Here is a 27,917-nt window from a genome sequence, read left to right as displayed (position 1 = left end):
GCTTGTAGGACTGGCTACCCACTTGCACCTGAAGCTATCACCTTCTCTTTAAGCCTTCACACTTTCCCTGGACACGTCTGTAAAAGTTGAGGTAGTTAGTGGTTTAGAAATGATCAATAATTTCTTTTTATGCCAACCTTTCATTGTAAAATCGGGTGGCACAGTGGTGCAACAGGTAGTGTCACTGTCAGACAGCTCCAGGGATCTGCGGTTGGGGGTTCAAGTCCTGCTCTGGGTGACTGAGGAGTTTGGTGTGTTCTCCCAGTGTCTGTGTAGGTTTCCTCTGGGTGCGCCAATTTCCTCCCACGGTCCCTTGGTAGGTGGATTGGTGACTCAAAAAAGTGTCCATATGACTGGCGCCCCCTCCAGGGTGTGTTCCTGCCTTGCGCCAAGTGATTCCGGGTACGCTCCGGACCCACCCAGACCCGGAACTGGATAAACAGTTACAGACAATGAAACTGTTTCTTCAAAATCAGTGTACAAACACTAGATGGCAGCACAACTACTGCAGGTATACACTACTGCTAGAGTATTGTTTCCCTATTTTGACATGTAAACAAATAAAAAACTCACATCAGTCTTTTCTAAACTAGACATTTGACTGACAGTACAATAGATAATCTATGATTTGTGGAACTAAGTTGTTTAAGGCATTGTTTAAGGGTCAGAAGCTCAAATGTTACAATAAAAAGCAAATGCACTTTACGCTGTTATGTTTACAGTTAGTTAAGAAGAAAACAGACGTCAAATGAACAAACTTGTGTAAACATAGGTTTATTACAATATTCATACAACAAATGTTTTTAAAATAGTGTTTTCCCAGTTATGGTCCAAGAGTACCCTAACCTGCATGTTTCAGTGTTTTCCCCGCTCTCAACAGAGCAATTCTCAACCTGCAGGGATTACTAAGCCCTGCAAGAGGTTAAGCTAGTCATGTTAGAGCTGTATTAGATGTGTAAGAGCTGGAATCAAAGTGTTCAGGATATGGGTACCGCAGAACCAGAACTGGAAACTATATTACAATACTTCAGACTTCACACACAACAATGTTCAAGGCCACTCTCTGTTACTGAACTAACAAAAGGAGTGGATTCTGTAGCTTGGCAGTGTGTCAGTGTGATGTTCAATGTCATACACTTCACAGTGACACAGGAAAGAGAAAGTAAACCAGCCACACGTTCTGGAGAAGAGGGTGATATTTGAGAATGTGGACACAAAAACAACAAAATCAGCCCCAACCCGAACAGAACCCTATACTCTGGGCTCTCACCTATTATTTGTTACATGACCTCACAATTTATTTGATACAATGAATAACCATAAGCCCTTCTTGTTCCTCATAAGAAACACATCGGTTTAACATTTCACTAGAAACCTTTTGTAAAAAGTTTGTATCTTTTCTCCTTGATGTACACGAGGTGAAAAGTTATTTAAAAATACAAATTCCACAGTGATAACATGAATAGCTTTTATAGCTTCCATTGAGATTTGAGACTGGTGTCAACACTGATTGCACTGAATTGCTTGTACAAGTCAAAAAACATTACAGTTAACACAGTACACACATGTACAAGAACACACCCTGCATCCTGAAATGGATATTTGGTAATTGAGTCACCAATCACCTGTTCTTCTTCTACCACAAAGACATTTCCAACAATAAACTCATTTCAAGTCCGTTTTCACTGTAAAATATAATTATATTCTAGGAGATTTTGCCAATTCCATTTAACCACCAACTAAACTCCAGTAAGGTTCCTGACTTTTGAAAATCTTTTCTATTTTTGTAAACATCTGCACAGTAAACAGCACAATTTTAAATGCAAAACTATAATCCCTAAAATTAACTAATAAAGTATAAAATACATTCCTTCATTCGTTTCACTTCACGGGTATTCATCCAGTATCACTATACAGTTTTATTCTCGCTGTCATCGTGATGGGTCTATGTTCTTACCTAAATATGAAATACTTGGACAGTTTGTAGGTCAAAAAGCTGGGGTTTCCCACACTAATATAACACTGTGTGTGCTGCATTATTTAAAAGCTTTGAAAAATCATGCAGAGTTTTCTAAAAGTGTCACAATTATTAAGCATGAAGAGGCATGGGGAGAACTGACTTAAAAAAGTATGGATTTCAAGGGTCCTTTAGTAAAAAAAAGGTTCTATATAGAACCATGAACACTTAAAGGACCTTTTGCATGATTAAAGGGTTCTTTGAATCATGAAGGGGTTCTTCAGAATGATGGAGAAAATGTTATGAATAATTTAATATAGCACCAAAAACTCTGTTGTAAAAAGCTTGACATCATAACAATAGACTAACCATTTTACTGCCATATAGAACCCTTTTCTAAAAGGTTCTATAGAGAACCATCTGTAGCATATTATCCATCAATCTGAAGAACCCTTTCATGGTGCCAAGAACGATTTAATTATGCAAAAGGATCTATGAGTGTTCTGGGTGCTATATACAACCATTTCTTTAATAAAGAACCCTTGTAGAACCATTATTTTTTAAGAGTGATCACTATGAGCACTAGAAAGAGAGGTAAAACAGCTATCTTTGAGCAGGAGGGAAATAGCCGGTGGCATGTTTACACACTGGACTCTCTGCTAGCAGCAAGACTTTTTCTTTGAGGAGCTGTCGGCCAGGGTGACGGTTTTCTCTTTCTCTCTGTCCTCTTGTTCTTTTAGAATTCTTAAAAATAAATAAATAAATAAATAAATTTTAAAAATCACATCACTACATAATCTGCTGTGGAGAATAATTATTGTGAATATAAATTTAAGAGATTTTACTCTCAAGTAATTCTACACTTAATTAATCAGTTTGAACAGCAATTTTAATGGCAATAAAACACTTGATAGAAACTGAAATAAAAGTATTCAATGCATCATTGGACAATGGTAATATGTAAAATCTCCAGGGAGCTGAAAAATGCCATTTGGAAATGACCTGAAATAACTACTGGATGGTAAATGGAGATGACCTTAAGAATAAGGGAGATGTCTATTAAAAAATATCAATCCTAGACTGGGTTTGATAAAGATGAGAATAAAAAGAGAATTGCTCAGCACACTGAATGTAAAATCTCAAAAGGACTGATGTAACCATTTGTGGGACATGAACTCAGAAATTGGGACAGAGGATATGGATCAAAGTTATCTGAGATAGGACTGATTGTGCAGTTCAGTGCCACTTTCACACATGCACGGTTATCCAGAAATGTTTACCCAGAGCTGTTTGTGAATGCGACAACCCACAACATTCGTCTGTACTCGGACTGTACCATCATCGTGCCCTAGTAAAGACTCTGGGTGAAGTCAGAGTCAGCGCATGTGAGAATGGGAAATGTTCCGGAGTTCCTCCTGCATGCACTGCACAGGCTCCACCCCACGCATGTGTTTCATTTCCTGCTGTGAGAGCGTGAATGACCACTCCGGGATACCTCCGAACCCATTACTCCCGAGGTTCTCTAGAAATTCTCTGGAGTTCATGTGTGAAAGAGGCACAAGTCTACACTCAGTATTAAAAAATGAGTACTTTGGGATTGGATAGAGCTGAATAGTTTGTGCACAAATTTAGGCTCATCAAACATGGGAACATAAATTACCCAGCAATATTGAAGTGCTGAACAAGGTACCATGAATAATCAAATTTGTGCCACGCATGTCTGTAATAATATCAGAGGGAAACTGGATCCCTCTCCTCCAGGATATAAATTACATTTTTAATAAAACATTTCACCAAAACTGAAACATTTCAGTCTGAAATGAAGACTATTCCTGAGTTGTATTTCTTGTAAAGCTTAGTAACTATATAGTATATTTAACCAGAGGTCGATTTTAAAGCCTAAGAAGTGAGAGATTCTATTAGGAATATGAATTACTAACAGTAGGACTTGCTGCAAGAGAACTGTAAATGTTTAAATGAAGAGTACCACACAATAAACCACATTCAAATTCATGAACTGCATGAGTGTTATAATCAACAGCGTGGTGCTATAACATGTGTTTATCTGAACATACCTTGCCAAGCAGATCATAGATTCTGTTACATTGTGTCCTGAGAACGCACTGCACTCAAAAAACATCAACCGAGAGTCCTGCAAGACAGCAGAACAAATCGCTCACTTAAGGAAAGGAAAAACCATCAATACTAAAAATACAGACATCTCAAATGTTCCTCATCTGATCTCTGTCCAAATACACGCAGTGAGCAGGGCTTTTATGAGAGATCAGGACTGAAAACGTCACACAAACTGAACAAACAGATGAAACAGAATATAGAAAAGAATGGCGGATAAAACATTAAACAAAGGAATAAAAAGACTTGATTCACTTCCTGAAGAACAGTGGACGTCCCCAGCTCTAAAAGCTCTGATTTATGTGTTTTTACTTTCATTAAGAAGAAAGAGTGCTTTGGACTAGACTGATCCATTAGTATAAGGCTATGGTCCTAGGCTCACTGACCTTAGCTAATATTTCACCCTCAGTTGACTGGATCTCTCTTTGGCCCTCCAGGTCTGTCTTGTTCCCCAGCAACATGACAGGAATGTCCTCACCTGCTCCTTCCTAAAGATACAAAGAAAATTATAAGACTTGCTCATGAAGGTTTATCCTGTACATCATTTGGAAATGTGGCTTTTTATTTTCCTAGGAATCAGATTCTTGAGGCTTCACTCATTCCTGGCTAAACTTTTGGACACGTGTTCAGGTCAATTTAACGTTACTACAGTACAGAAGTATTGCTTTTCTCTGGTCTAACTAAGCATTCCACGTTTCCAAACCCTGACGCTAGCCTACAAAGCCAAACATAAATGACAGCTAGGATATTACACCTATACCTAGAAGTTGTTTCTGTTTCTTTGTTCATTTAGACCCCCAGCCCCAAATCCCATATGAATAAATAAATAAATAAATAAATAAATAATGTCTGCATCTGTAAATGTAAAATGCACATTAATTCAGAGTATCCATGGTGATAGTGCATTGAAAGTGCATTGAAAAAGAATCACAAACACCTGTACACTGGTTAGCCATGACCTCACAGCTGTAAATGTCTGTTCATTACTGATGTCATACATGACGACCACTCCATCTGCCTTGCGGAAAAACTGCTTAGTTATGCTACGATACCTGCCAACAGAAAAAAAACGCACTCAGCAATCACTGCTATTCCATTTGTAGTGGTTACGGTTCATTTTCGACAGCCAACTTAATAAACATACACTGAATAAGAACTGTACTTTGTTTTAAATAAATAAATATTTTAAATCAACAGTGCAAAGCGGATGTTGGACAGTTCAACTTTATCTCAAAGATACTTCAACTTCTACAGCATTCTCTCTAATTTGTGTGTGGAGAAACAGGAATGCCCTCACCTCTCTTGTCCTGCTGTATCCCACATCTGTAGGGCCACCTGGCTGTTGTCCACTGCAAGAGTCTTTACCCTGTAGTCGATCCCTAGATGGCCAACGGAGTATGAGAGAGAGAGAGAGAGAGAGAGAGAGAGAGAGAGAGAGAGAGATTACTAGATTCATTTTTTCATTTTCTCTTTTTAAGTTTCTAAATCTCTTTTCCCCCTGTACCCTCAAAACAGATAAATGGACTAAGCCTGTGCCCCCTGAAGAAGAGTGCACTCTATGAAGAAAGGGCAGACTGGATTGATCTGCACTTAAGTGAGACAGTGATATTGATGTACTGTAACCGGTGATGAGTATCCTGACTCTCAGTCTGTCACAGGGCATTTATGTTAACATCCACAACAGGGCAAATTAAGACATATATTTTCTTTCACTTTTCTTTTTAGCAGCATAAATACACAGAAGCACCTAACTATCCTCTCTCTCGTTGTCTGGCAGCAGTCTTGCAAAATTCTCTAATCTCAAAATATTGACTTTCAAGTAAATATTAGAAATTAGAAACTATAATTTTTAAATTAAAAAAAATATTAAAATATTATTTGAACCAATGTTGGAATACCTTATTTTAAAATCATGATATTTTGAGCAACCAAGGAATAATTGTGAGATTTAAGTAAATATATTGAGTAAACTAAAAACTTTTGAGGTACCAAGAATCAAAGAAGATCATTCAAGCAATTTCTTCACAACATCACAACAATGGCCTCTATTTTGGGATTCATGAGATGTCCTATCTCATATTATCACAGTCTCTGGTATGCTGAATAATGAGATACACACACACATTTATATTTACTGTAGCTATGTACATGTATCTGTAATTAATATAACATATTTATACAGTACTTAGGATTCAGTAACATTGTTGTTCTGTTGTTTACCCCCAAAATATTGCCATAGTGTACTGCACTCTTTTCTCTCCAACCGAACTAATGGTTGTAACTGTAACTTTGTGGGAAACACCCTTCCTGTGGGACAGCTACTTACTGTATAGCATTTGCAGAAGTAACGCAAATATTGCTCTGGAGTGCGAGACTTAAATGCTGCATCAGCTTCCCACTGTGTAAATGTAATCAGCATAAAAACAAAACAAAACAAACAAAAACACCATAAACACCAATATGCTTGAAAGCTATTCTCTCCAAACACGCTAATGCTAACCATAGCATTCTGGACAGCGTGCGCACATTTACTCTTAAAAATAAAGGGCTCTTGCCTTGCATGCACATTTCAAGTGGTATAGAAATTTTACATGATCAGGAAGTTCTTAAAATAATCTTAGAAAAATGGGTCTTTTTAAAACTTAAATCGCACCCTGATTTTGTGGTTGCTAGTTCACTCACTGGCTTGGACTCCCCTAATTATACAGTGCTACTAAGCTGGCAGAGGGAAAGCCAACACGTCTGATGACAGACACTGTTCCTTTCAAACTTTTGTCAATACACCACATCACTGGACAGCTAAGCACAACAGGAGATAAACAAATCCTTAGTTCTGTTCTGTTAGGAAACGGATGCCTGTGCAGACTAAGATTGTGCTGCGTGACGCTGTGGCATAGAGACAGCCATATCATAGACACGGAGATCAAACTGTTCTACTGTCTTGGATGTGCGGCCTTAAATGCCTGAGGCATCACTCGGGATAGAACTTGGGACCCTGACGTAAGACAGCACTGGGCAATTAAAACAATATTAAATAATCCTTCTATGGCATCATTCCAAAGAAAATGCATTAGGCGTAAAAACAAGTTTAAACGTTTTTTTTTAATGTATTGCAACATGTAATTGTAATTAAAAATGCAAACAATTACCATTGAATAATACTGAATAACCAATAACTCATTCATTCATTATCTGTAACCACTTATCCAGTTCAGGGTCGCAGTGGGTCCAGAGCCTATCATTGGACACAAGGCAGGAATACACCCAGGACGGGGCGCCAGTCCTTCACAGGGCAACACACAGACACACACATATTCACTCACACCTACGGACACTTGAGTCGCCAATCCACCTACCAACGCGTGTTTTTGCACTGTGGGAGGAAACCGGAGCACCCGGAGGAAACCCACGCAGACACGGGGAGAACACACCAAACCAATAACTATTATGTATACACACACTACGTTCATGATCACTTCCATCAAAATTAATATCAAAGTCGTTAAATCGTCTAAACTAAACTTCACACACACTTCGTATACAATATTATCCACAAGAACAGAATAAATCAAAGCACATGCTTTTTCAGCCCTTTTTCCTTGATGGAGCTCATAATAAATGAAGTGACAAAGAATCTTCTCGCTCGCCATTTTCAAAACTACTTAATTTTAGGTTATATTTTATTGAATACAAGAAAAATGTCAATTTATAATACTACCCAACCCACTTACCATAAACTGACAAAAGAAGAGGATTTTTTAAAATTATAATTATACCACACACACACACACAGACAGACACACACACACAAACAGAAATTACTGGAGAGGGGCACAGACCGACTGTAGCTGAGGTTCCTGGGTAAAAACAGTCATCACAGAAGCGACGCAGGAGAGAGGTCTTCCCAACACTGGAATTGCCCACCAGAACAATCTTGAAAAGGCGGTCTGGTCCTGAGCTCAGCCCCTCCTCCTGTACACAAGAGCAGTATTAGGGCAAATAATAAAATATATGCAGAATTACCCATCATTCTGTTCAGTTTCTGTGGAATATTGACAGTAGCTATAAAGACATGACTGTTTGCCGTGTTCTCACAGGAATAAAGTTGAACTCAAACTATTGTAGCGTCTTTTGTGAAGCTGATGGCACAGCTCATCTGTATATCAGACTAAACAGAGAGGGCCTGTTTGATCCCATCAATGCCAAACCTATGCCTTTGTTGATGGAAATCCTTGATTTTGTGACTAGACGGTTTGAGACATTCTACACTCCAAAAATAGTTCTCAAAAATAACTCCTCAGAGTCCTCGCATCCAATGAGAAATGTGAAAGTCTTGTACAGAAACTCTGTACATTCAATATCTGAAAAAAGGTGGGTGTTCAGAAGCAGTATTCTGTCAGTTTGTATGAAAAGTAAGTAAAAGCAAGGATCAGAGGAACATTTCTGGGAAACAAAACACCTGTTGATCAATAGGGCACATACTTGTCTGACCCTGTGTGGAAAGAAAATCCTGGCCATGGAAAGTTCTTGTCCAAAACAGTGTCCTTGACTTCTTCTTAATGGTTTATAGAGAACGATTGAAAAAAAAAATCTGGAATTCTAAAGTGAGGATAAAAATGTGTGTATACAATGATCAACAGTGGCGTCTGTCAAGGAATGGTATATTATTCAGTAGCAAGTGATTCAATATATTTAGAAGTTAATGTGTGTGGGAAGTAGAAAAAAAAGGGCAAGCGTAAATATCTGTGCAACTTTGACAAGGGCCAATAGCACACACTGCTGAAAAAGTTCATGCTGGCTAGGACAGAAAAGTGTCAGAACACACAGTGCATCACATCTAGCTGTGTATGGGCACCTACGTAGACCTCTGTCCACTACAGAAAGCAATATAATGGGCACAGCACCTGGATCACAGAAAAGTTGTCCTAATGGCAATGGCTTCTGTCGGCAGGGTACTGCCACTTGCTACACTGCAAAACTTGTTTAGGGATGGTTTCAGTTGAAAGAATTCATTTGGTTGCCTTGGCCTTAAGTGGCCCAGATCCTAACCCCATTTAAAAGCTGTGGGATTTCCAAGAAAAACAAGCCTGATCCAGAGGTCCAAGCTTTATACTCACAGGACATACAGGCTCTGCAGGTGCTAGATACAACAAAATAACTTCAGAGGTAACAACTGATCAGGGAATTTATGTATGTATGTGTGTGTGTGTGTGTGTGTGAGTGAGAGAAAAGCAATATAAACATCCCAATTTGTACAGAATCTCAGATTCAGAAATACTATTCCTAAATTGAGCCAGCTCCAATATAAACTTGCCACTCACAGCTTGGACTGTCTCTTTCCCTACTGGCTGTCCTCTGGGTGACGTGGGGGTGTGGATGTCTCTGTTGTCTGGAGGACGGGACTGTTCGACTGGTGTGCTAGCTGAAGGGTAGATGCTGGTCATCTGGAGGTCAATGCCCTCTTCCATCTCCTCTTCCTCCTCACTCCAGTTTCGGAGCTGGGCCTGGTACTCCTCTTGCAGGAGGTGGGGAAGATGGTCCTCTTCGATGGAAATGACCCTTGGGAGATGGCGCCTTTGTGTGAGCTGACTGTCTGCTTGGTCCTCTGGCCCTAGAACCAGACTGTGGCCTTGTACACCCACTGTGTTCTTTCTCTTAGAATGTGGCAGTACCTCCTCCTCGTCATCACTTTTAAGACAGGAGAGATGGATATAATACAGGCTATTTTAGGCCATTATTTTCTGCATAAAACTGTAAATGTGTAATAATGTGACCATTGGTTATTAGCAAATTATTAAGCAGAATAATATAAGTATGGGGAATAGATTTTAAATCTGATTGAAGAAGTTTTTTTAAAGGTGTTTTGCAAAAAAAAAAAAAAAGGTTAAGATTGAATGGCATCTTCATAAGTGCACTTAGGCAGACAGAGAAATTTAAGTGCTCTGGGGAAAAGGTAATAAGGCTTACCTAATATTCGACTGTCTCCGTTCTGTGTATTTCATAGTATTTGATCCAGAACTCTGGGCCCAGGATTGTGTCATATTAGAGTTATTTGGTTTCTACGGAACAAATTGAAATATTAAACTATTCCAAATATTAAAAGATCAATGTCTAAAATTAAAAGAAGTTATTTTCTAACTCACTTGATAGCATATGTCCCGCTCATCTCGCAAATGTTTGTTCATTTCCCTAAAACAGACTCAATTACCAACAGGAATTTCAGCATTTTACTGATGAACATATAATAAAGATCAGTGTTTACTGTATGCTGTAGAGTCTTTACCTTAGCAAGTCCAACTGCTTTAGTAGACTTGATCGCTCCCTCTGCAGACTCTCTGTAACTCTGTACATCTCCCTACAAAGGCAATACAAACAGTATGTAACCATACGTTCAGTGGATGTATATTTGCTAAAGATAAGGGGAAAAAAGAAACACTTTTCTATAAAAGAACAATATCAGCAGGTGATAAAATGACCATCCATAAGGAACTGGTTCAAATTCGGCTCAAAAAGATTAAGCTTAATGTGTTTGGTGTGGCATAGCAGATAATGCTGCCCTCCAAATGGTATGGCAACAGTGGTTCAATTCCCAGAAACAGAACTCTATACCAAAGAGTATATTTCGGCATAGATTTTAATGCTTTAATGTTCTGGTACAGACTGAATCACAGCAGAGTATTTACTTTGTTTCCATAAAGTCCACATGGTGAGCAGAGCCAGACAAAGTGGTAAAATGGGGTGAGAAAAATCCAAAAATCAAAAACTGAGCTGAGATCTTCATGCCACGGGTTTTGCAGCTGTATGCAAGCCATATATCACCAAACACAAGGCCAAGTGTTGGATATGGTGGTGTAAAACACCCCACCATTAGCCTGTGGAGCAGTGGAAATGTGTTCTGTGGAGTGACAAATCATGCATCTGCCTCTGGCAGTCTTAGGGGGGGAGTCTGGGTTTGGTAAATTCCATGAGAAAGTTACCTGTCTGACTGTATAGTGCCATCTGCAAAGTGTGATGGGGTTGTTTTCAGAGGTGGGCCTAGGCCTCTTAGCTCCAGTACAGGGAAACTGTAATGCTTCAAAATATCAAAAGATATTTTGGCCAACTAGGAAAAGAATGAGGAAGGCCATTGTCTTTGTCATCACAAAGTGAGTTTGGTTTGGAAGAACCTGACTTGCCCACACAGTCAAGGCCATCAAACACCTTTGTGGAGAAGTTAGAAGAGAGACTTTGAACCAGACTCTCTTCATTGTCTAAAGTGGCTCTTCTAGATTAATGTGTATTTCCCCATAGACACACTCCAAAACCTTGCAGAAAAACATTCTGGAAGCTGTTATAGCTGCAACAGTGGAACCAGCTCCATGGATTTAAAACAGGAAGTCATAAAATCTCCTGCAGGTGTAATGTGTCATTGTCACAATACTTCTGTCCATATAACATATAGTGTGGAGAAGGTGTGTGTGGAGTCTCACATCTCCTTCTCCTCCTGCAGGCAAGAGGCCTGGTCCTGCAGCAGGTTGAGCTGCTCTTGGGCTAAATTCAACTGCTGGGTGGTGTGCTCCAGCTCCCGCACCAACTCCTCATTAAACTGCTTCAGTTTCACATTCTCCACTGCTGTTTCCCTCTGCTCACTGTGCAGCTCACGACACTGGTGTTCCAACTGAGACACACACACAAAAGATAGATATCACTTTATACCTTATTTATATACATACAGATAAAAATTGAAAGATAACATAGTAGCTGTTATATCATTATTGCTTTCAAATGCCATTTGATAGAGGGAGGGGATATAATCAGAACTAGTGCCAAGCACTACTTTGCTGCTAAATATATCCCAGAAAAGCAGACCTCAGTACACCATATCTCAAGAACAGCTGAAGAGGTTGGAATGACACAAAGTGTGAAGTGCTCTGGAATAAAGATGGTTCCAAAGAGTAAACTGCAGAAATCAGTTCGGCTTAGCTGGTTCCATTTATCCTCTTCATATAAATATACATGTTCTTAGCAGCTGTTAAGGCCAATATATACTTCTGGTTTGACTCAACACAGAGCATAAGCCATAGGCTATGAAAGAGCCCTACGTCGTTTTGAGTGTTTATACTTCTGCATTGGTGTCTGTGTCGCTCTGCAGTTACACTACCACACCACTAGGGCTGAACCTCAAACATCTTCCTCTACACTGTGTCGTACACAATGCAGTGGTGTAGTAGAATTACTTTTATAAATCTTTAAAGGGAAACGTTTAGGGAGTAGTTCATTGTTTGTGATAGAGCAAAGTGAACATGAGGTACCCGGAAAGAAACAAATACATAATCAGCATGTTTTTCCCCCGAAAGTTCCCACTTCTCTTTGAGTTATTTTTTCCCCAGAGACTCCCTCTTTATTCATCTCTGCCGGCCACACCATGTCTGAGAAAATCTCTCGCTCTAAATTTGCTGCTATCTGCAGTCTCTATAGTGTGGGGAAGAGGCGTTCATGTTCCTGTACTTCCTAGGTTGCTTCCCTTTACTGTTTTCTGAGAAAATGGTGGCCCTCTGATGGAAGATTGTTTGCTGGATTCTCCTGTGGCCCAGATCAGACCAGACCAGTTGCTCACCTTATTATTATTATTATTATTATGTAGCATAATGACACTTCATTGGTGATCATTTAAAATTCAATCTATAGTTTGATCAGAGGAGGATGGGTCCCCTTTGTGAGTCTTGGTTCCTCCCAAGGTTTCTTCCTCCAGCCTCGAGGGAGTTTTTTCTTGCCACTGTCACCTTCGGCTTGCTCGCAGTGGGCTTTGATTTAAATGTTCTGTTCTGAAACTGTGAAGCTGCTTTGTGACAACGTCAGTTGTAAAAGGCGCTATACAAATAAATTTGATTTAGGTTCATCATATAAAAGTTACAAATCTTTCAAAGAAAATCCCATTCTATCTCATGATAATATGTATCACACAACACACTGCAAATATGTGGTCATTATAAACATACAAGTAAAGGCAAGGGGCTACATAACATTTAGTCAGTAACATTGCCATGCAAATTAATTAATGCTTACTGTACTTTTACAATACTAGAATTGCTAACAAAACATGAAATGAATGTTTTATGTTCAGAAAGTAGTCAAGATATCAGTGATTCTCAGAACAGCTGACTGTCGTAACAAATTGCAAGATCAAAAGCACATTCCTACTGCGATGACAATTCCTGCGGTCAATTAAACAGATGAAAGACAAATATTTTTTAATGAGTAAGATGTAGAAGAGGGTTAGAGGATGAAGCACTCACATTTCTGTTTCCTCATTAGCATGAAAAGATCCAGCTGTTTTTTTATTTAGTGTTTTAATAAGAACAGAGAAGTATCCATCTTTTTAGTCAACACTTAATTAAGTGGGTTAATTGAGAGCAAACATGCATTCAGAAGATGAATAAATCTCTATGTCCATTTCTTGGCAAAGCACTCCGCAAACAATAAATACTGTATGAAATTCAAGTGCAAGCATGACTCACTTCCCCAATCATTTATGAATAATCAGTGTGTACGGCAGAACAAATCAGAGGCTACGCAAGCCGTGAGTCATAGCATTATATGCAAGTTACACATTTCTGATCCTAGCACAAATGCACTGCAGTATATGATTTGAGGAGTCAAAGCAAATACTCACTCTTTTCTGTTTGTTGGATAGCAGTTCAAGCTCTCTCTCTTTGCTGGAGAGCTGGTACTCCAGCTCCTGACTGCGGGTCAAGAACCTCTCTGAATCCTGTGGGACAAATCACACCTTATATAATAGACCCACAATTTCTCAGTGACTGTGAACCCATGAAGCAGCATATTTAAAATGAGTATGTTTTAGTGCAGTTGTATACGAGCTACTTATAAGGAATATAATGACTATATTGCCTCTGTCCAACATGTATGAAACACGTATGTATTTTTGGGTTTTTAGTTTACCTCATAATTTGAGCACAGCACATTTCCTTCACATTGTGTGAAGATTTCATGATGATGGACCAGTACAAATGCTCCAAAATTACTCAAAATAAAATATCTTCAGATTGACTTTAATTGAGAGTTAAGAAATTTTTCTTTTTTCCTGTAAATTAAACATTTTGGGAGAAACGTTTTGGACGTATCTACACTAATTGTACAGCTTGTACAATATGCTTTAAAGTCTTATTTTATTATTTAAAATAAAATGTAAGAGTTCAGTGAAAGCACTTCACATGTTCTAGAATAAATTATAGTTCTCAAACCCTGAATGAAGCACTTCACCTGTAGAAGGATCCTTTCTTTCTCATTCTTGATCTGTTGCTCCATTTCTTCATAGAGACGCTGGATTTCATCATCATGAGAAGCTGCTTTCCTGCAGGAGAGGCCAAATATCAGATCTATTTCAGGATTAAAAGTATTTTCAAATGTATTTGTACCAATAACCTGATCAATTTTAAAATGAGAGGGGGGTAGGGGCAAAAAATCCAAACAAACAGAAACATGATTTGGTGGTTTGTCTTGTGTCCTTTTTATTGTTTGTCTGTTGATGTGGGTTCTGTCTATTTTCCTAGTAATCTCCCTTAGAACCTTAGCTTCTTTACTTGGATTTATCTTGTTTTTCGAACACAAAAACACCAGTGATCTATACGCCACACAGGTGTATTCTTACTGTGCATCAGGCAAAAGATGTCTACCGTTTATCTTTACCTAAAAACTAAAAGTCTGTTGGCACTGACTGAATTTAATGTTATGACTACTGGCTGTCAGAGAGTCAGACTGATGAACATCAGATTCAGGAGGAACAATGTGGATTCTGCACGGTCGTGGAACATAGGACCAGCTCTTTACCCTTGATATGACCCTGGAGGGTTCATGGGAGTTTGCTCAAACAGTCTACATGTGTTTAGTGGATCTGGAGAAGGCATTCTCCACATCCACTTGGGATATCCTGTGGGAGGTGCACTGTGAGTATGGGGTACTGGGCTCTTTGCTATGAGCCATTCAGTCCCTGTATAAACAGAGCAGGAGTCTGGTTCACTGGCAGTAAGTCTGACTGGTTTCCAGTCGGAGTTGGACTCTGACAGGGCTGCCCGTTGTCACCGATTCTGTTCATAACTTTTATGGACAGAATTTCTCAGCATAGCCAAGTGGTGGAAGGTGTACATTTCAGTAGTCTCAGGATTCCATGTATGCCTTTTGTGGATGACGTGGTCTTGTTGGCTTTAACAAGCCGGGACCTCCAGCAGAGTGAGTGAAAAACAGAGCGGGAGATTGACAGGGGGATTGGTGCAGCATCAGCAGTAATGCGGACTCTGTGCTGGTCCGTTGTGGTAAAGAAAGAGTTATTGAGAGTAAGGAGAAGGATCATTAATACTTTACAAAATGTGAAAAAAACACCATTATATAACAACCAAATTTTTGCCTCAGTTTATACTGTTTATTGATAAGGAGACATAATGCTGTATTACTATAAACTGGAGGCATGAACAGAAAGCAACACTGAGAGCAGCATATAGCAGCTATCATTACACTGATTATGCTAATACAAGGAAAGAACAGCACTCAAATTCCAATTACAAGAAAAAAATCTATTATATTTAATCAAACCGGGCAGATGCTGCTTTCACTGGTCTTTTCAAAAGGAACACAGGCTCAAAACAAAGCCAGGAATAATAATGTTAAGAGGGTTAGGTAACGGTTACTTTGTAGTGGCTATTATCTTCATTTCGGGCATTGTGTTGCAAAGTAATTACACATATTTCAGGCTTTTCCAGTGGCTGGCTTTCTCCACAGCGTATGGAGGAGGATAACAAACACATTATTCATAGAACAACATGGACTGTGTTATCAATAATGCATGAAGATAGAAGTTGTAAAGCAAGTTGTCAGAGACATGCAAATCTGGACACGATAGTATTCATTACAATCTTTTTATTCAGTATAACCTTCACTTATACAGTATATATACATACAAATATACACACATATGCCTCTGCAATGCCAAGGATGTTCTAAATGCATAAAGGCTACATTCACATTATCAGTCTGAATATTTGCCTTAATGTGATTTTTTTCAGAACAGATTTGAAAGTTAAAAGGCACATTACAAGCCCAATTAATCAAATCCTTCATATTGAATTTCATATTGAACCATCTTAATGGTTCACCTTCATAAAGTGACCTGTACTGGTTTGTAATGGGAACCAGTCTGCCCCTTAAATGGCATTAATGTGCACATTCATACATTTATGTGGCTCCATCACAAATGACACCCTAAGCCCTGCGTAGGTCCTTAAATAACAGCTTCTAACACATGCCTTCGAATCGGATAAGTATCTGATTTAAGACCACATACGACAGAAATTCAAATCTGATTTGAAAAGATTTGGTATGTCAACACCACCTTGAAAAATATTAAGGCAAAGACAAAAAAATGTGCGTGCCTTCATATCGGTATCAATTAATAAGGCTCGTTATGTGTTCATAGCCATATATGCACCATAATCAGTAATCAAACAAACCAACAAATACAATAAAACCACATTACTGAGGGATCAAACTGGATTAACTGACCTTTTCAGAGCAGTCTCCATCTCTATCTTTTCCTGATTGGCTTCTTTGATCTGGAAAGTGACCCTGGCCAGAAACTCTTCAAAGTTGGACAAGAGGCGAGGCTCATCCCTGCGAAGCTGAGTCCACAAACTGCGCACCTCTCCTGGGCTAAGATCACAGAGACCAGTAAATAACTGAACTTTTTGTAAGAGTTATAAAACTGGGTGAACTGGACCCTGTTCAACTGGAAATGAGCCAGAACCCAAAAAGTCGTAGAACCATGTAATCTAAATTGTCAGTTTCCACCGGGACCTCACCATCAGCCAATATAATATACTTTTGAAACTGATGACTTCCACTAGGACTTCTTTCCTATAGAATGCTAAAGAAAAAAGCAGTCATGCAATAAAAGCTCCCTTCTTTTCTACTCTGTGATATTTAAAGGTCCTTTATCTGACAGGACTTCCTTTTGGAGAGTGCCGTCTCATATTTTGATTGATTGTTTATGGGACATTTCAGCCAGCATTCATCCAACCAGTGAGGATTTCCTGAGATCAGCAGGTTGACATTTTGCGCAAGACCGAACAATCACTGTCACTCTGTCCATCCACTCATTCACCTATCCACTCCCTCCTCTCTAATTTGCTTGCTCACTCACTAGTTGATTCCCATACTTTATTCATTCCTCACTCTCATTAATTCACTCATCTGCACTCGCTTCCTTAAACACACAATCTCTTACTCAGTTTCCTCCTCACTCACTCACTCACTCACTCACTCACTCACTCACTCACTCACTCACTCACTCACTCACTCACTCACTCACTCACTCACTCACTCACTCACTCACTCACTCACTCACTCACTCACTCACTCACTCACGACACATTTTGTTTTAAATGATCCTCTATATACTGCCAAGTGCAAATAAATGCATTTCATGTACTGTGTGTTTACAGTGAAATTATACTCACTTCTCAAAGATGTTGTTGGCCCCCAGGTTCTCCATCAGCATGCAGAAATGTTTCTCCTCCTCATCCTCCCCCTCACTGAGTCTATCTTCCCACTCACTCTGGTAAAGGGAGTCACGATGACTCTGTAATGGGACAGACGTATTTCCTGGCCCTGGAGATACGGCTGATGTTGTAGGGCCAAACATGAACTCACCTACAAACCAATTACACAATGCACCTTTACCTCTATCTAGAAATATATTTGCAATTATTCTATATATTTGCTAGTAAGTTTACTTTTTCTACATATTTTATTCTACACGCTCTCAAAATATTATTAGACAATGGCATGTATTTCAAACAAGACCTCTGAGATGACTTTTAAGGGATGCAGAAAAGACAATGAAAATCCAGTTTGTCAAAATTGATAAAAACCAACCACATCATCTTAAAAAAAAAAAAAAAATCACATTTCCAAAAAGTTTCTGTGATTTTTTTTTTCATATAAACACACCACATCATTTAGGTCTAAATAATGCAATATATTTTGTATTCCATGTTTTATGCATATTGTCAAGTGCTAAGCCAATTATATCAGACAACAGAATGTGGGGAGAATATTAATATTATGACTGCATTATATAATAAAAACCTACTGAAGCCAGATGAGAACTCATCCAGTGTAAGGTATCCATTGCCATCAGCATCCAAAGAGTCAAACACATTCTCCAGATCATCCTCACTCAGGGGCAACTCTCCCAGTAGCCTCTGATACACAAAAAAGAAGCAATTAAAATCCTTGAAAACATAATATACGACACAGGATTTTTAACTCAGAGATGTAAATTACCTAAACATAAGCATTTGTGATCCATAGCTAACCACCCAACATTAGCCACTGACCTCACTAACATTTTTGGTGACTAAAAGCTATCAAATCCTCACAGAAATGTCTCAAGTTTTAAGTGTAAAGTTGTGTGAAGAAGTGTAGAGGCTGTTACTGAGGGCACTACCTAATAACACCGTAGATTTCAGAGTAAATGTTCAAATATGTTTGGCCATATGTTTTCAGTACTTGCCTTTCCTGTACTTGCTAATAAAAGATCTCTAAGCTTTTCCAGTTAACTTTTGAATCCTGATATATAATTAACCCTATATCACTGAGGGTATAACATCTTTCTGAGAGGCTTCATACATGAGACACAGCAGGACTACCATCATTACTGGATGCTTACATCTCAGTGATCAACCACATAGGTACACATTGCTAGGGTTAGGGTTAAATACTTTATTCCTACAAAGCAAATAACACACCCTATGTGAGGATTAAGCAAATGTTGACACAGACAGGTTCCTGAACAACTGGCCCATAAAAGTAAAACTGTACTGAACAATCTTACAAATGTCACATGGGGAAGAACTGAGAATCTCCTAACTAAATAGCCTTTATCAGGCTTAGGCCTAACTCTTACATCGGCAGGGAATTATACTGCGTGGCTGTAAAATGCTGGCTGTTAACACTTCAGCCATGGTGTGATGAGGGTGGCGTGAAAAAGTAAGCACAAAATGTCAGCCCTTTTCAAACTGACTTGCCGTCCTTAATAACACTGAACTTTGGTGTTTTTAACAGGTTGCGTTTTCACTTTAAGGATCTACAGAAACAGGTTAAATGCATGTTAATCACATTTCAAAACCTGTAATGAGCTCAAACTGTGGATTTGTGTCTTTTTGCCCTACATTCCTTAAAACAAAGGTTCCAAAAAAAAAAGCCTTTCATTATATATATATTCAGTTCATTATATATTTAAACAATTAACTGTTTGACTCTTTGCCAAGATACAACCAACTATTTGACAAATCATATCAGTTTATATTTATTTTATTTAATTTTCACACAAAAGTGTTCTTAAATGCTTACCAGATGATTCACATCAGGTTCTCTTGCTACCAGCTTCAAACCAGCTGTTTACCCACCAGTTAATGCTATCTGCTTCCGATCAGCTGCTCACCCTCCAGCTACCTGCCTCAAACTAGCTGTCCACCCTCCTATACTGATTACATGAACTTTACATGGATTCAGTATTAATCTATTAAGCATCAACACTACTTTGAGTATTCCTACTATCACTACTAAGATTAGATCAGTAAACCTGAACACAACAGTCTTATGTGGTGGCATGGTGACTTAATTAATAATCTATAAGTAATCTGATCAGAAGAGGAACTAGTGTGAAGTTCCGGTAGAAACAACTACAAATCTTCATTTCCAATCGTAACAGAGACACACACTTCAGACACAGACTTAGCAGAATAAGCACACTATCTAAGATCTAAGGATATTAGCATGGAAGAATGGTCATGTTGTGTACTTTTGCTGAAAATGATAGCTTTGATATTATCATCACCTCAACTGCACATTTCAGGTAAAAAAAAACCAAACTGTTTAGCCCTAACTGCAATTGCCAGCTGCTCAACATTTAAAGAGTTAATACTTTTATCTGAGCTAACCCTAGCACACTGTCAGAGTGATGGCTGAGTGATCAGAACTGTAATGTGTACTCAGTAGCACCTAAGAACATTTTGAAATGTGATTTTAAGCTTGGCAAGTGTGATTAACCTACAGGTAAATATGGCTGGAAATTTGTCAAAATAGAATTAATCAAAATAACTACCATCTCTTGTTTGAATGGATGGATTAATGTTATTTTTAAAGGACCTTTAAATGTATTTTCATTATAAAGCCTCTTAAAAAATGTAAGTTACTTTCTAGAACTCTCTATGTTAACAAACATTTAGGAACATTGCAAAAGTAAATGCAATGAACTGATAAATCCACATTGACACACTCCTGGAACATGAGAAAAGCTAATATTTTTGACGGGCACGTGGTGATTATTTTGGAATAGTTTCCACACAAACATTCACACAATGATTTGAACAGAAAAACAGAACATGAAAATGCATGCAGTATTTGGATGGATATTTTGTAGAAATTAGTATAAATGATTAGTATCTCAACTTGAATAAAGATGTGGAGCTGATGGCTATCAATGCATCTCCATAAATATTGGATCAAAGGTGTAATGCCTTTCAAAGACCCTCTTCAGAGCGTGGGCCCATGAGTGGACCCATCAAAGAGCATGGTCACAATAGGTGGAAATCTAAGAGGCCACCGAATCTACACAATAATACAACAGAGGCAGCAGCATCACAAAGACTCATCTCGCACATCGCCCTCCACTCATGGCTTCCAGAATGTCTCTTGGACTCTCCTGAATTATCATTTTGACTATTTAGACTACCACCCCAACACTTTTAAATGAATAGTGCCCACTGACTATCTTTTTCTTTGGAGTCTGATGTGCTTCTGGGTCATTCATACTGCTTACAGCATCAGACAGTCTGTTATTTAGATAGCACCTGGCATATGATCATCCCTGTTTTTGATTGAACACCTGTTTTAGTAATTACTGTGGCTTAGAAAACTAAATGAACTCATTCAGTGTCAAATCTCAGAAGAATTAATGCTGATTCTTCAAACTTTTATACAGAACTAAAAATTAGAGACCATTGTTTAGTTATCCAATTTCCTCCCAAACAGCCATTAAGTTCTATTTATATTTTTAAAGAACATATGTTTAAGGAGTTCAGATACAAGATATTTGTATAAGTAAAAGGAACATCAAAGGTTGCAGGAAATTGGAGTATTAAAAATAAATAGCTAAATAAACCATAGCCACGACCTGGTTAACCATCAAACCACCATCAAAAAAAGTCTTTAAAGCTTTTGTTTTTTACAGAAAAGAAAGAAATCAAGCTCCACCTGAGTGATAACTACAAACAAACTCTAGAACAATTTAGGAATTTTGGAAATATATAAAGCAAGTCTGTTTTATTACTTCAACTGGAAATGAAATAAATAAAAGTGGTCTCTGATGTTTGTTGTCAGTAGCTTAAATCTCACAAGTCTTTAGACACTGGGAAGTAAATAAAGTAAAACTGAACTCAAGCTTTTAATGACATACATCATTAGTGACAAAAATGTAAAAATAATTAAAATAATCATAATAAGTTTTGTAAATAGCTTTAAGCATCTAAGAAAAACATACTTTTAAAAAACACTTAAACTAAGCAGCATCATTTCTTCACTCAGCAAAATATCAATCCTTTGTTCCACATGTTTCAGGTCTTACCTGCATGTCCCGGCGAGTGATAAAGCCTTTGTCTTCAATGTCACAGATCTGGAAGAACTCCTGGGTTTTCTCCAGCACAGTGCTACAATCACTGACACTCTGATTCTGAGAGCGTCCACTCACACTGGACTTGGCTTGCATCTCCTCTCCTCTAGAGCGAGCAGCTTGGCTCACCTTAGAGTCACAGGTGCCACTGAATGCAGCCATAGTAGCGTCCTTGTGTGTGTGATCCGTTTCCTTACATGGGTAGCTCTGGAAAGGAGAGTTGAAAGAACACACACAGCTTTGAGTTTCAATCACATTACACAGCTTTTCAGAGATAGCTGCAGCCCGCCATCTCTTAGCAACCGCCTCTTTAATTAGTCAGTGAAGCTGCAGAGATGTGCAGAGGTAGAGTACCATGGCTATAGAGAGAGAGAGAGAGAGAGAGAGAGAGAGAGAGAGAGAGAGAGAGAGAGAGAATATCTGCTCACATTCTGCTGTATAGGTGGGTAATCTGAGAGAAGTCGCAAAAAGAGATGTATAACACAAAAAGTCACTTACAATACATGTCAGCACTTAGTCAGCTACAATTACTGGGTGGGATAACTTGTTAGGGCTGAATGGACTTCAGAAATAAGTATGTGGAATATGGAGGGCAAAAATGCTTTAGAGCAATTAACCAACTCAGAGCCTAATTGGCATAATTGGCTGCATTGACTGCTGATAGCTTTATAATGAAGAGGGCCGATTACAACCCTAAGAGGTCTGTTTTTGCAATGGCCTTAGAGTAAACAGAGGATTAAAAGGAAGCCTAACAGCTACAACAGGAAGCAAAAGAAACTGAAGATTAAAAACCAACAGGGACTTTACTTTTCTTCTATTTCATGACCTGCTCATTTACAGCTTCACATCAGATCTACATTTGCCTTGTTTCTTTGTGAGATTTTCTTGTCTCTCTTGCTCTCTCACTCTCCAAGATCTTCATAGATATGGGGATTAAAACATAAACTAGGCATGGCTATACAGGTATCTAAAGATGTTTTAACAGGCCATGTAGTACGACTCAGAGCAGTTCATTCATTCATTTATTTGTTCATTTTCTGTAACTGCTTTGTTCTGTTCAGGGTTGCGTTGGGTACGGAGTCTACCCTGAATCATTAGGTGCAAGGCAGGAATAGATCCTGGACTGAGCGCAGGCCCATCAACCTTGGAGCACCTTGAGGGAACCCACAAAGACACAGGGAGAACACACCAAACTCCCAACAAACTGTGACCTGAGGAGGGATATGAACCCACAAGCCCAGGACCCTGGAGCTGTGTTACACCAACATTACCTGCTGTGCTACCGGGCTGCCTCCGAACAAAATAATGTAACAGAACAAACCTCATAAATAACATCATCAATTATATCCTTAAGAGATTTAGCCTGAAGATAATTCTTTCATTGACCACAGTTTCATTCTCCGTTAAAACAAAAAAAAAATGCTAGTTAGGAATGTGTAATCCTGCATACATGCCACTATCTCACAAACAAGTCACACTGGGACACTAATAATACAAATATAAACGCTGCTTTTCTCATAGATCAAACATGACTAACATATTTCGTGGTTGTACAACTTGTATACAACCACAGTTTAAAAAAACCCCACAGCCTCGTTCTCTGATCTTATCAGTACCTGACAATAGCACAATACTAACAGGAAATGTCATAGTGTCAGGAAAAGTACACGTAGCCTATCGACAAACATGACACATGCTCCTGGAGAGACCCCATGTCCATCAATGCTTGACTGTGTGGGAACTCATATGACCCAATCCTCTGGCTGGGGGAGCATTTACATTCAGTTTGTGAGCACAATACAATCTGCAGAAGACTGGTGAATATCTCCAGGGGCCGTGATGCGCCAGACGGATGATATGTCTGAACAAGGAAGAAGAACCAAAAGCAACTGACCTTTCTTCAGAGTTTAAGGGTTCAGGACAGATAAAATAAAAAATTGGTGAAGATCCGATAAGAAGCAAAATGACCCATTTTTTAAAATGGTTATTTGCAGGAGTCCTGAACTGTGGTGGCTTTCTGAAAATATGCTGATAGCGAGATTCTGATGCTGCCACATGCTGTTATAGTGCTGACCGTAATGCTAGTACAGGCATGTCTGAAGATGGGGAAGAAAGCTTTAGACTAGAAATAATGGAGAACCCTGTATGGCTCAGGTATATTATAGCTTCAGGAGTACATTGTAGCTCTATTATTACAGATTGCAGTTCATATGTTGTTCTGCACACTTTGTATTTCACTTTCACCCTGTTCGTCAATTGTCAGGAGGCACTATAACAAAATTGAACCATTTAGAGTAAGTACAGGCTATAGATGTTAAAAATGACTGCTGGGCCAATACATAGCACTTTGTTTTGTGTGGGTCTTTCTGCTTTAGTCTGTTTTTGCACCAATTCACATGTACTTGCCCTTACACTTCACATGAAAATACTGGTAGGAAAAATGGGCCCCTTCCTATTAAAGTATGAGGATTTGCAATTTGGTCATTTGACTGACTGCAACAATTTTTTCATGCTGCCTCTTGTGGTCCAATGAACCAAAACCTCGTACAATAGACATACACACCTGACCTAACATTCAAAATATAGTGCACAGTGAGGCCTAAAACCAACCAGCTTACGTATAAGGAAATTCTTTGGTCAGGCAGCCAGTTATTTACACACTGGGCTTGCCTCATGGCACACAGTGTAAGTATCATTCCTGCTTTGCATGAAAACTTTATCTTACTGACTGGCTTTCAGCATAACACAGCCTTAAAGGCGACGATTGGAATCAAAAAACGCTTTTTATAAAATTCTGAAAATATTTCCTCACCATTTGCCAACTCCCCAGTCTTTTTGCATACAAAAACAGTCTAATGTGTTTACAAATCCCCAGTGTCTGTAAATGCGTAAACATAATAAACGGTGTCAGGTATTCTAATCTCTCTCTCTCTGGCAGAGGCATCAGAATTGTTTTAGACAACGGAGAGAACTCCAAATGTTAAAAAGCATGAACAAAAACGAGGATATTGCTCTATTCCTGTGGGTAAGATTGACTCATTTTTTGCTGTTTCAGATCACTTAAGGTGGAAATGTCTCCAAATTGCATTACCGAAAATGCTACAAAAAACTAAACAACTCTAGTTGGTTTTCTGTGGTAATTCAAACAGTGAATAAAAACTTAGACACATCAAACTTCAGCCACTTACAAACAACTGTCGATTTATTCCTTCAAACACTGTGATGCAAAGCTTCTGAATGTAAACAACCAGAGAAAACTGCGTTTCCCCACAATCGTAGATGTTCCCTATAAGTGCAGGGAACATCTACTGCATAGAGGTCCAGTGAGCTCATATCAAGATTTCTTTGACTATGCCTGACTATGTAGTTTGTGGTATGTGACCAAAAAGGAACAGTGTGTATTATAACTTTGGTTTTATCAGGCAGTATTTCCACACTTGAAAGTTATGAGCAATGAGAAGAATAAATTGCTTCAAATACTTTTTAAAAGTCACCCATTGAAGTATTCATCTGTCTTTGGCCTTGGAAAAGAATGAGACAGTGAATGAGACAGTGGCTAAAACATTTCTAAATGTAACAGCAGCTAAACCCTTTCCTTGGTAATGTAAACTATCATATGCTGTATTATTACTTTCTTACACACTTCTTTACTCTAAAACAAGTGGCTGACTCCAAAAATAACAAACCTACATCGAATAAAACATAATAAACCTACCTTGAATCTATGATTTGACATACATACATACATATATAATGAGAGCACAATAACATAATACTCAGAATAAGACACGGATTCTATTTGTTGAAGGAAAAACCAACCATTTGAAAGGACTTCAAGGGCAGCTCACATTAGCCAGGTATTAGTGGCTTTTATTTGGTTTCTTTATAGCTCACTGGCCTAATGCTGGTGATTAAAACTTGAAAAGCGTTTTAGACTTTTCATTCATGACAAAACTTTAACTAGGCCAAGGACCAACAAAGCACTTGAGTTTGCTGCTTTGTGCAAACATGGCTGGAAACTATATGACATAATCCAGCAGAGGCTGGCACTACACAAACAGAACCTGCCCTTCCATATCAGCATTGTGCCACTGAAAGGTGAGCTACTTCAAGTCTGTCCAGTTCAACAGCAGCCAAAGAAAACATCGACTTCCTGACCATATCCAACATATCCAAGAAGGACCTGAACTGCAAAACAACTTGACATGAAGAGGAATTTGTTTGTTACATCGAAGTGTTTGCCTCCATTCCCATATTGATAAGAGAGTCTGGCCTAAGAAGGGGTATTCTAAAATACTTCACATGAAAAAAAAGTACAAAAATTGTCTCATAAGTTACTGGTAAGCTGTAATCTCTACTGCCAGGAAGAATATGTAACCTAGGAAAAGGAAAGAAGTAGGCTAATACATAGGGTGATAAATTTAGCCTACAGGCTTAATAAGTTAGGAACATTGTCATTTATTCATTTATTTTTCATATCACTGATCAAAAACACACTTTTTATTTTTACCAAACACACCACTAAAGAGCAGGGTGAAATGAGGACTAATGTAATTGTAAGACCAACACAGAGCAGGTATGATGTTTTGGTGAATCGTTCTCAGTGACTGACTCAGTTGTGGTGTGTTGCACTGGTATGAGTGGATCAGACACAGCAGTGCTGCAGGAGATTTTAAATTAGACCGGCCTACTTATTGGCCCATTTTTTAGATAAAAAAAGACAGAGACTACAGCTCATCTAGAGCAGAACAGTTTGCATTGTTTATTTTCTAGCCCGACTTTGCCCGCAGGGAGTTGTTGTCTGTGGACTATTCTCAGTCCAGCAGTGACACTAATGGGTTTAATTACTCCAGCAGCACTGCTGTGTCTGAACCACTCATACTAGCACAACACACACTAACACCACCACCATGTCAGTGTCACTGCAGCGTTGAGAATGACCCATGACACCAAGTGATCCTGTTGGTGTACTGACTTTTTAAGTTCAGTGTGAAATGCTTCTAACAAAATATGCAGAGCAACATATGGATAATAGTCTATTCTTGTGGAACTACAGAGTGCACCTCTATGGTAAGTGGAGCTGATAAAGTGTATAATGTGTGTAAAATATTATTATTTTTTACAAGTTACAGATGTGTTTAGCAGGAGTAGGTGTGAGACAAATGTAGCTAGTGTTCATATGTTGTTTTCCTAGATTGTAGCTGGTCTCTTTATGGTTTTTAATACCAACAACACGTTTAATATATAAAAGATTTATTCTACATTTAGCTTGGTGTTTTTGGCAAGAGAAAGTAGTTGTGACAGGTAGTGTCTGAGTGAAATACAGTGTTGTAATTTCCTAGGCCATGGTTTATACAGTGTACAAAGCCATGTATTTCACGTCAGGAGTTATTTTAAAACGTCCCCAAAATATGACACTACTGTAAACATTTTTATGAGAGAAAACGAGAGTAATCCAACAGCCTGTAAACACACGGGGGAGAATAATGCTGTACATTTTCTCTTTTTCTTTATCACAGCTTTGGATTCCATCACCTCACAGACCCGCGCCCGACTGAACGGACAGCTCTGCACTTCCTGGTGGGGGAGCGTCCAAAACCGCGTACTAACACACTACAAAGTGTGCCAAACTATTACAGCCCCATTAATAACACTTTGCGTATAGTAGACTATGATGGGTGTAGTGTGGACGTATTTTGGAACTCAAACTAGCCTTGTCTACTTACAATTCATCAACATTAACGTGGATAAAACAGTCAGCCTACCTTTTGGTTCTCTCTCACTCCACAAATCAGCTCTCCTTCTTCCACGTGGAATAACAGTGAAGTCTCTGCTCCCTTAACACCTGTCCAGTCAACTTCAAAACCAACAGCTGACAAAAACACAGCTCCTGACACTGAGGACTAATAACTAGCCCAATACAGTCTTGCTCAAGTTTAAAATAAACACGTAAAACATCTTTCTCCGTATTACTATCATTATTAACTCCTACCTGCTGCACTCAGTTCAAACTACAGTCTGTAAAAGCTCCGCTGACTTTTCTCTCCGCAGCCCTGTTTCGTGGGGCGGGGCTCACACTCCATTGCCAGGGCAACCAAGTAACAA

The 27,917-nt window shown here is 38.8% G+C and overlaps 1 protein-coding gene across 1 annotated transcript; it reads right to left on the bottom strand.

The window, feature by feature from the left end:
- Nucleotides 1-778: 778 nt before the first annotated feature.
- cracr2aa (calcium release activated channel regulator 2Aa) lies at nt 779-27,812 on the bottom strand. The gene is made up of 18 exons (XM_066685685.1): nt 27,578-27,812; nt 21,768-22,019; nt 18,231-18,342; nt 17,596-17,788; nt 16,643-16,789; nt 14,351-14,441; nt 13,743-13,838; nt 11,560-11,747; nt 10,374-10,445; nt 10,234-10,279; nt 10,058-10,149; nt 9,412-9,778; nt 7,930-8,062; nt 5,388-5,469; nt 5,028-5,142; nt 4,477-4,578; nt 4,033-4,109; nt 779-2,701 (listed from the first exon to the last, which is right to left on the bottom strand). Exons 2-18 carry the CDS (start codon nt 21,972-21,974, stop codon nt 2,617-2,619), a joined length of 2,205 nt encoding a protein of 734 aa, XP_066541782.1. The 5' UTR covers nt 21,975-22,019; nt 27,578-27,812; the 3' UTR covers nt 779-2,616.
- Between the last annotated feature and the right edge of the window lie 105 nt (nt 27,813-27,917).

Source organism: Hoplias malabaricus, chromosome 11 (genome assembly GCF_029633855.1).
Source record: "Hoplias malabaricus isolate fHopMal1 chromosome 11, fHopMal1.hap1, whole genome shotgun sequence".
Classification (NCBI taxonomy): domain Eukaryota; kingdom Metazoa; phylum Chordata; class Actinopteri; order Characiformes; family Erythrinidae; genus Hoplias; species Hoplias malabaricus.
Note: the sequence above shows the minus strand (reverse complement) of the source record. Positions and strands in the feature narration are given on the sequence as shown.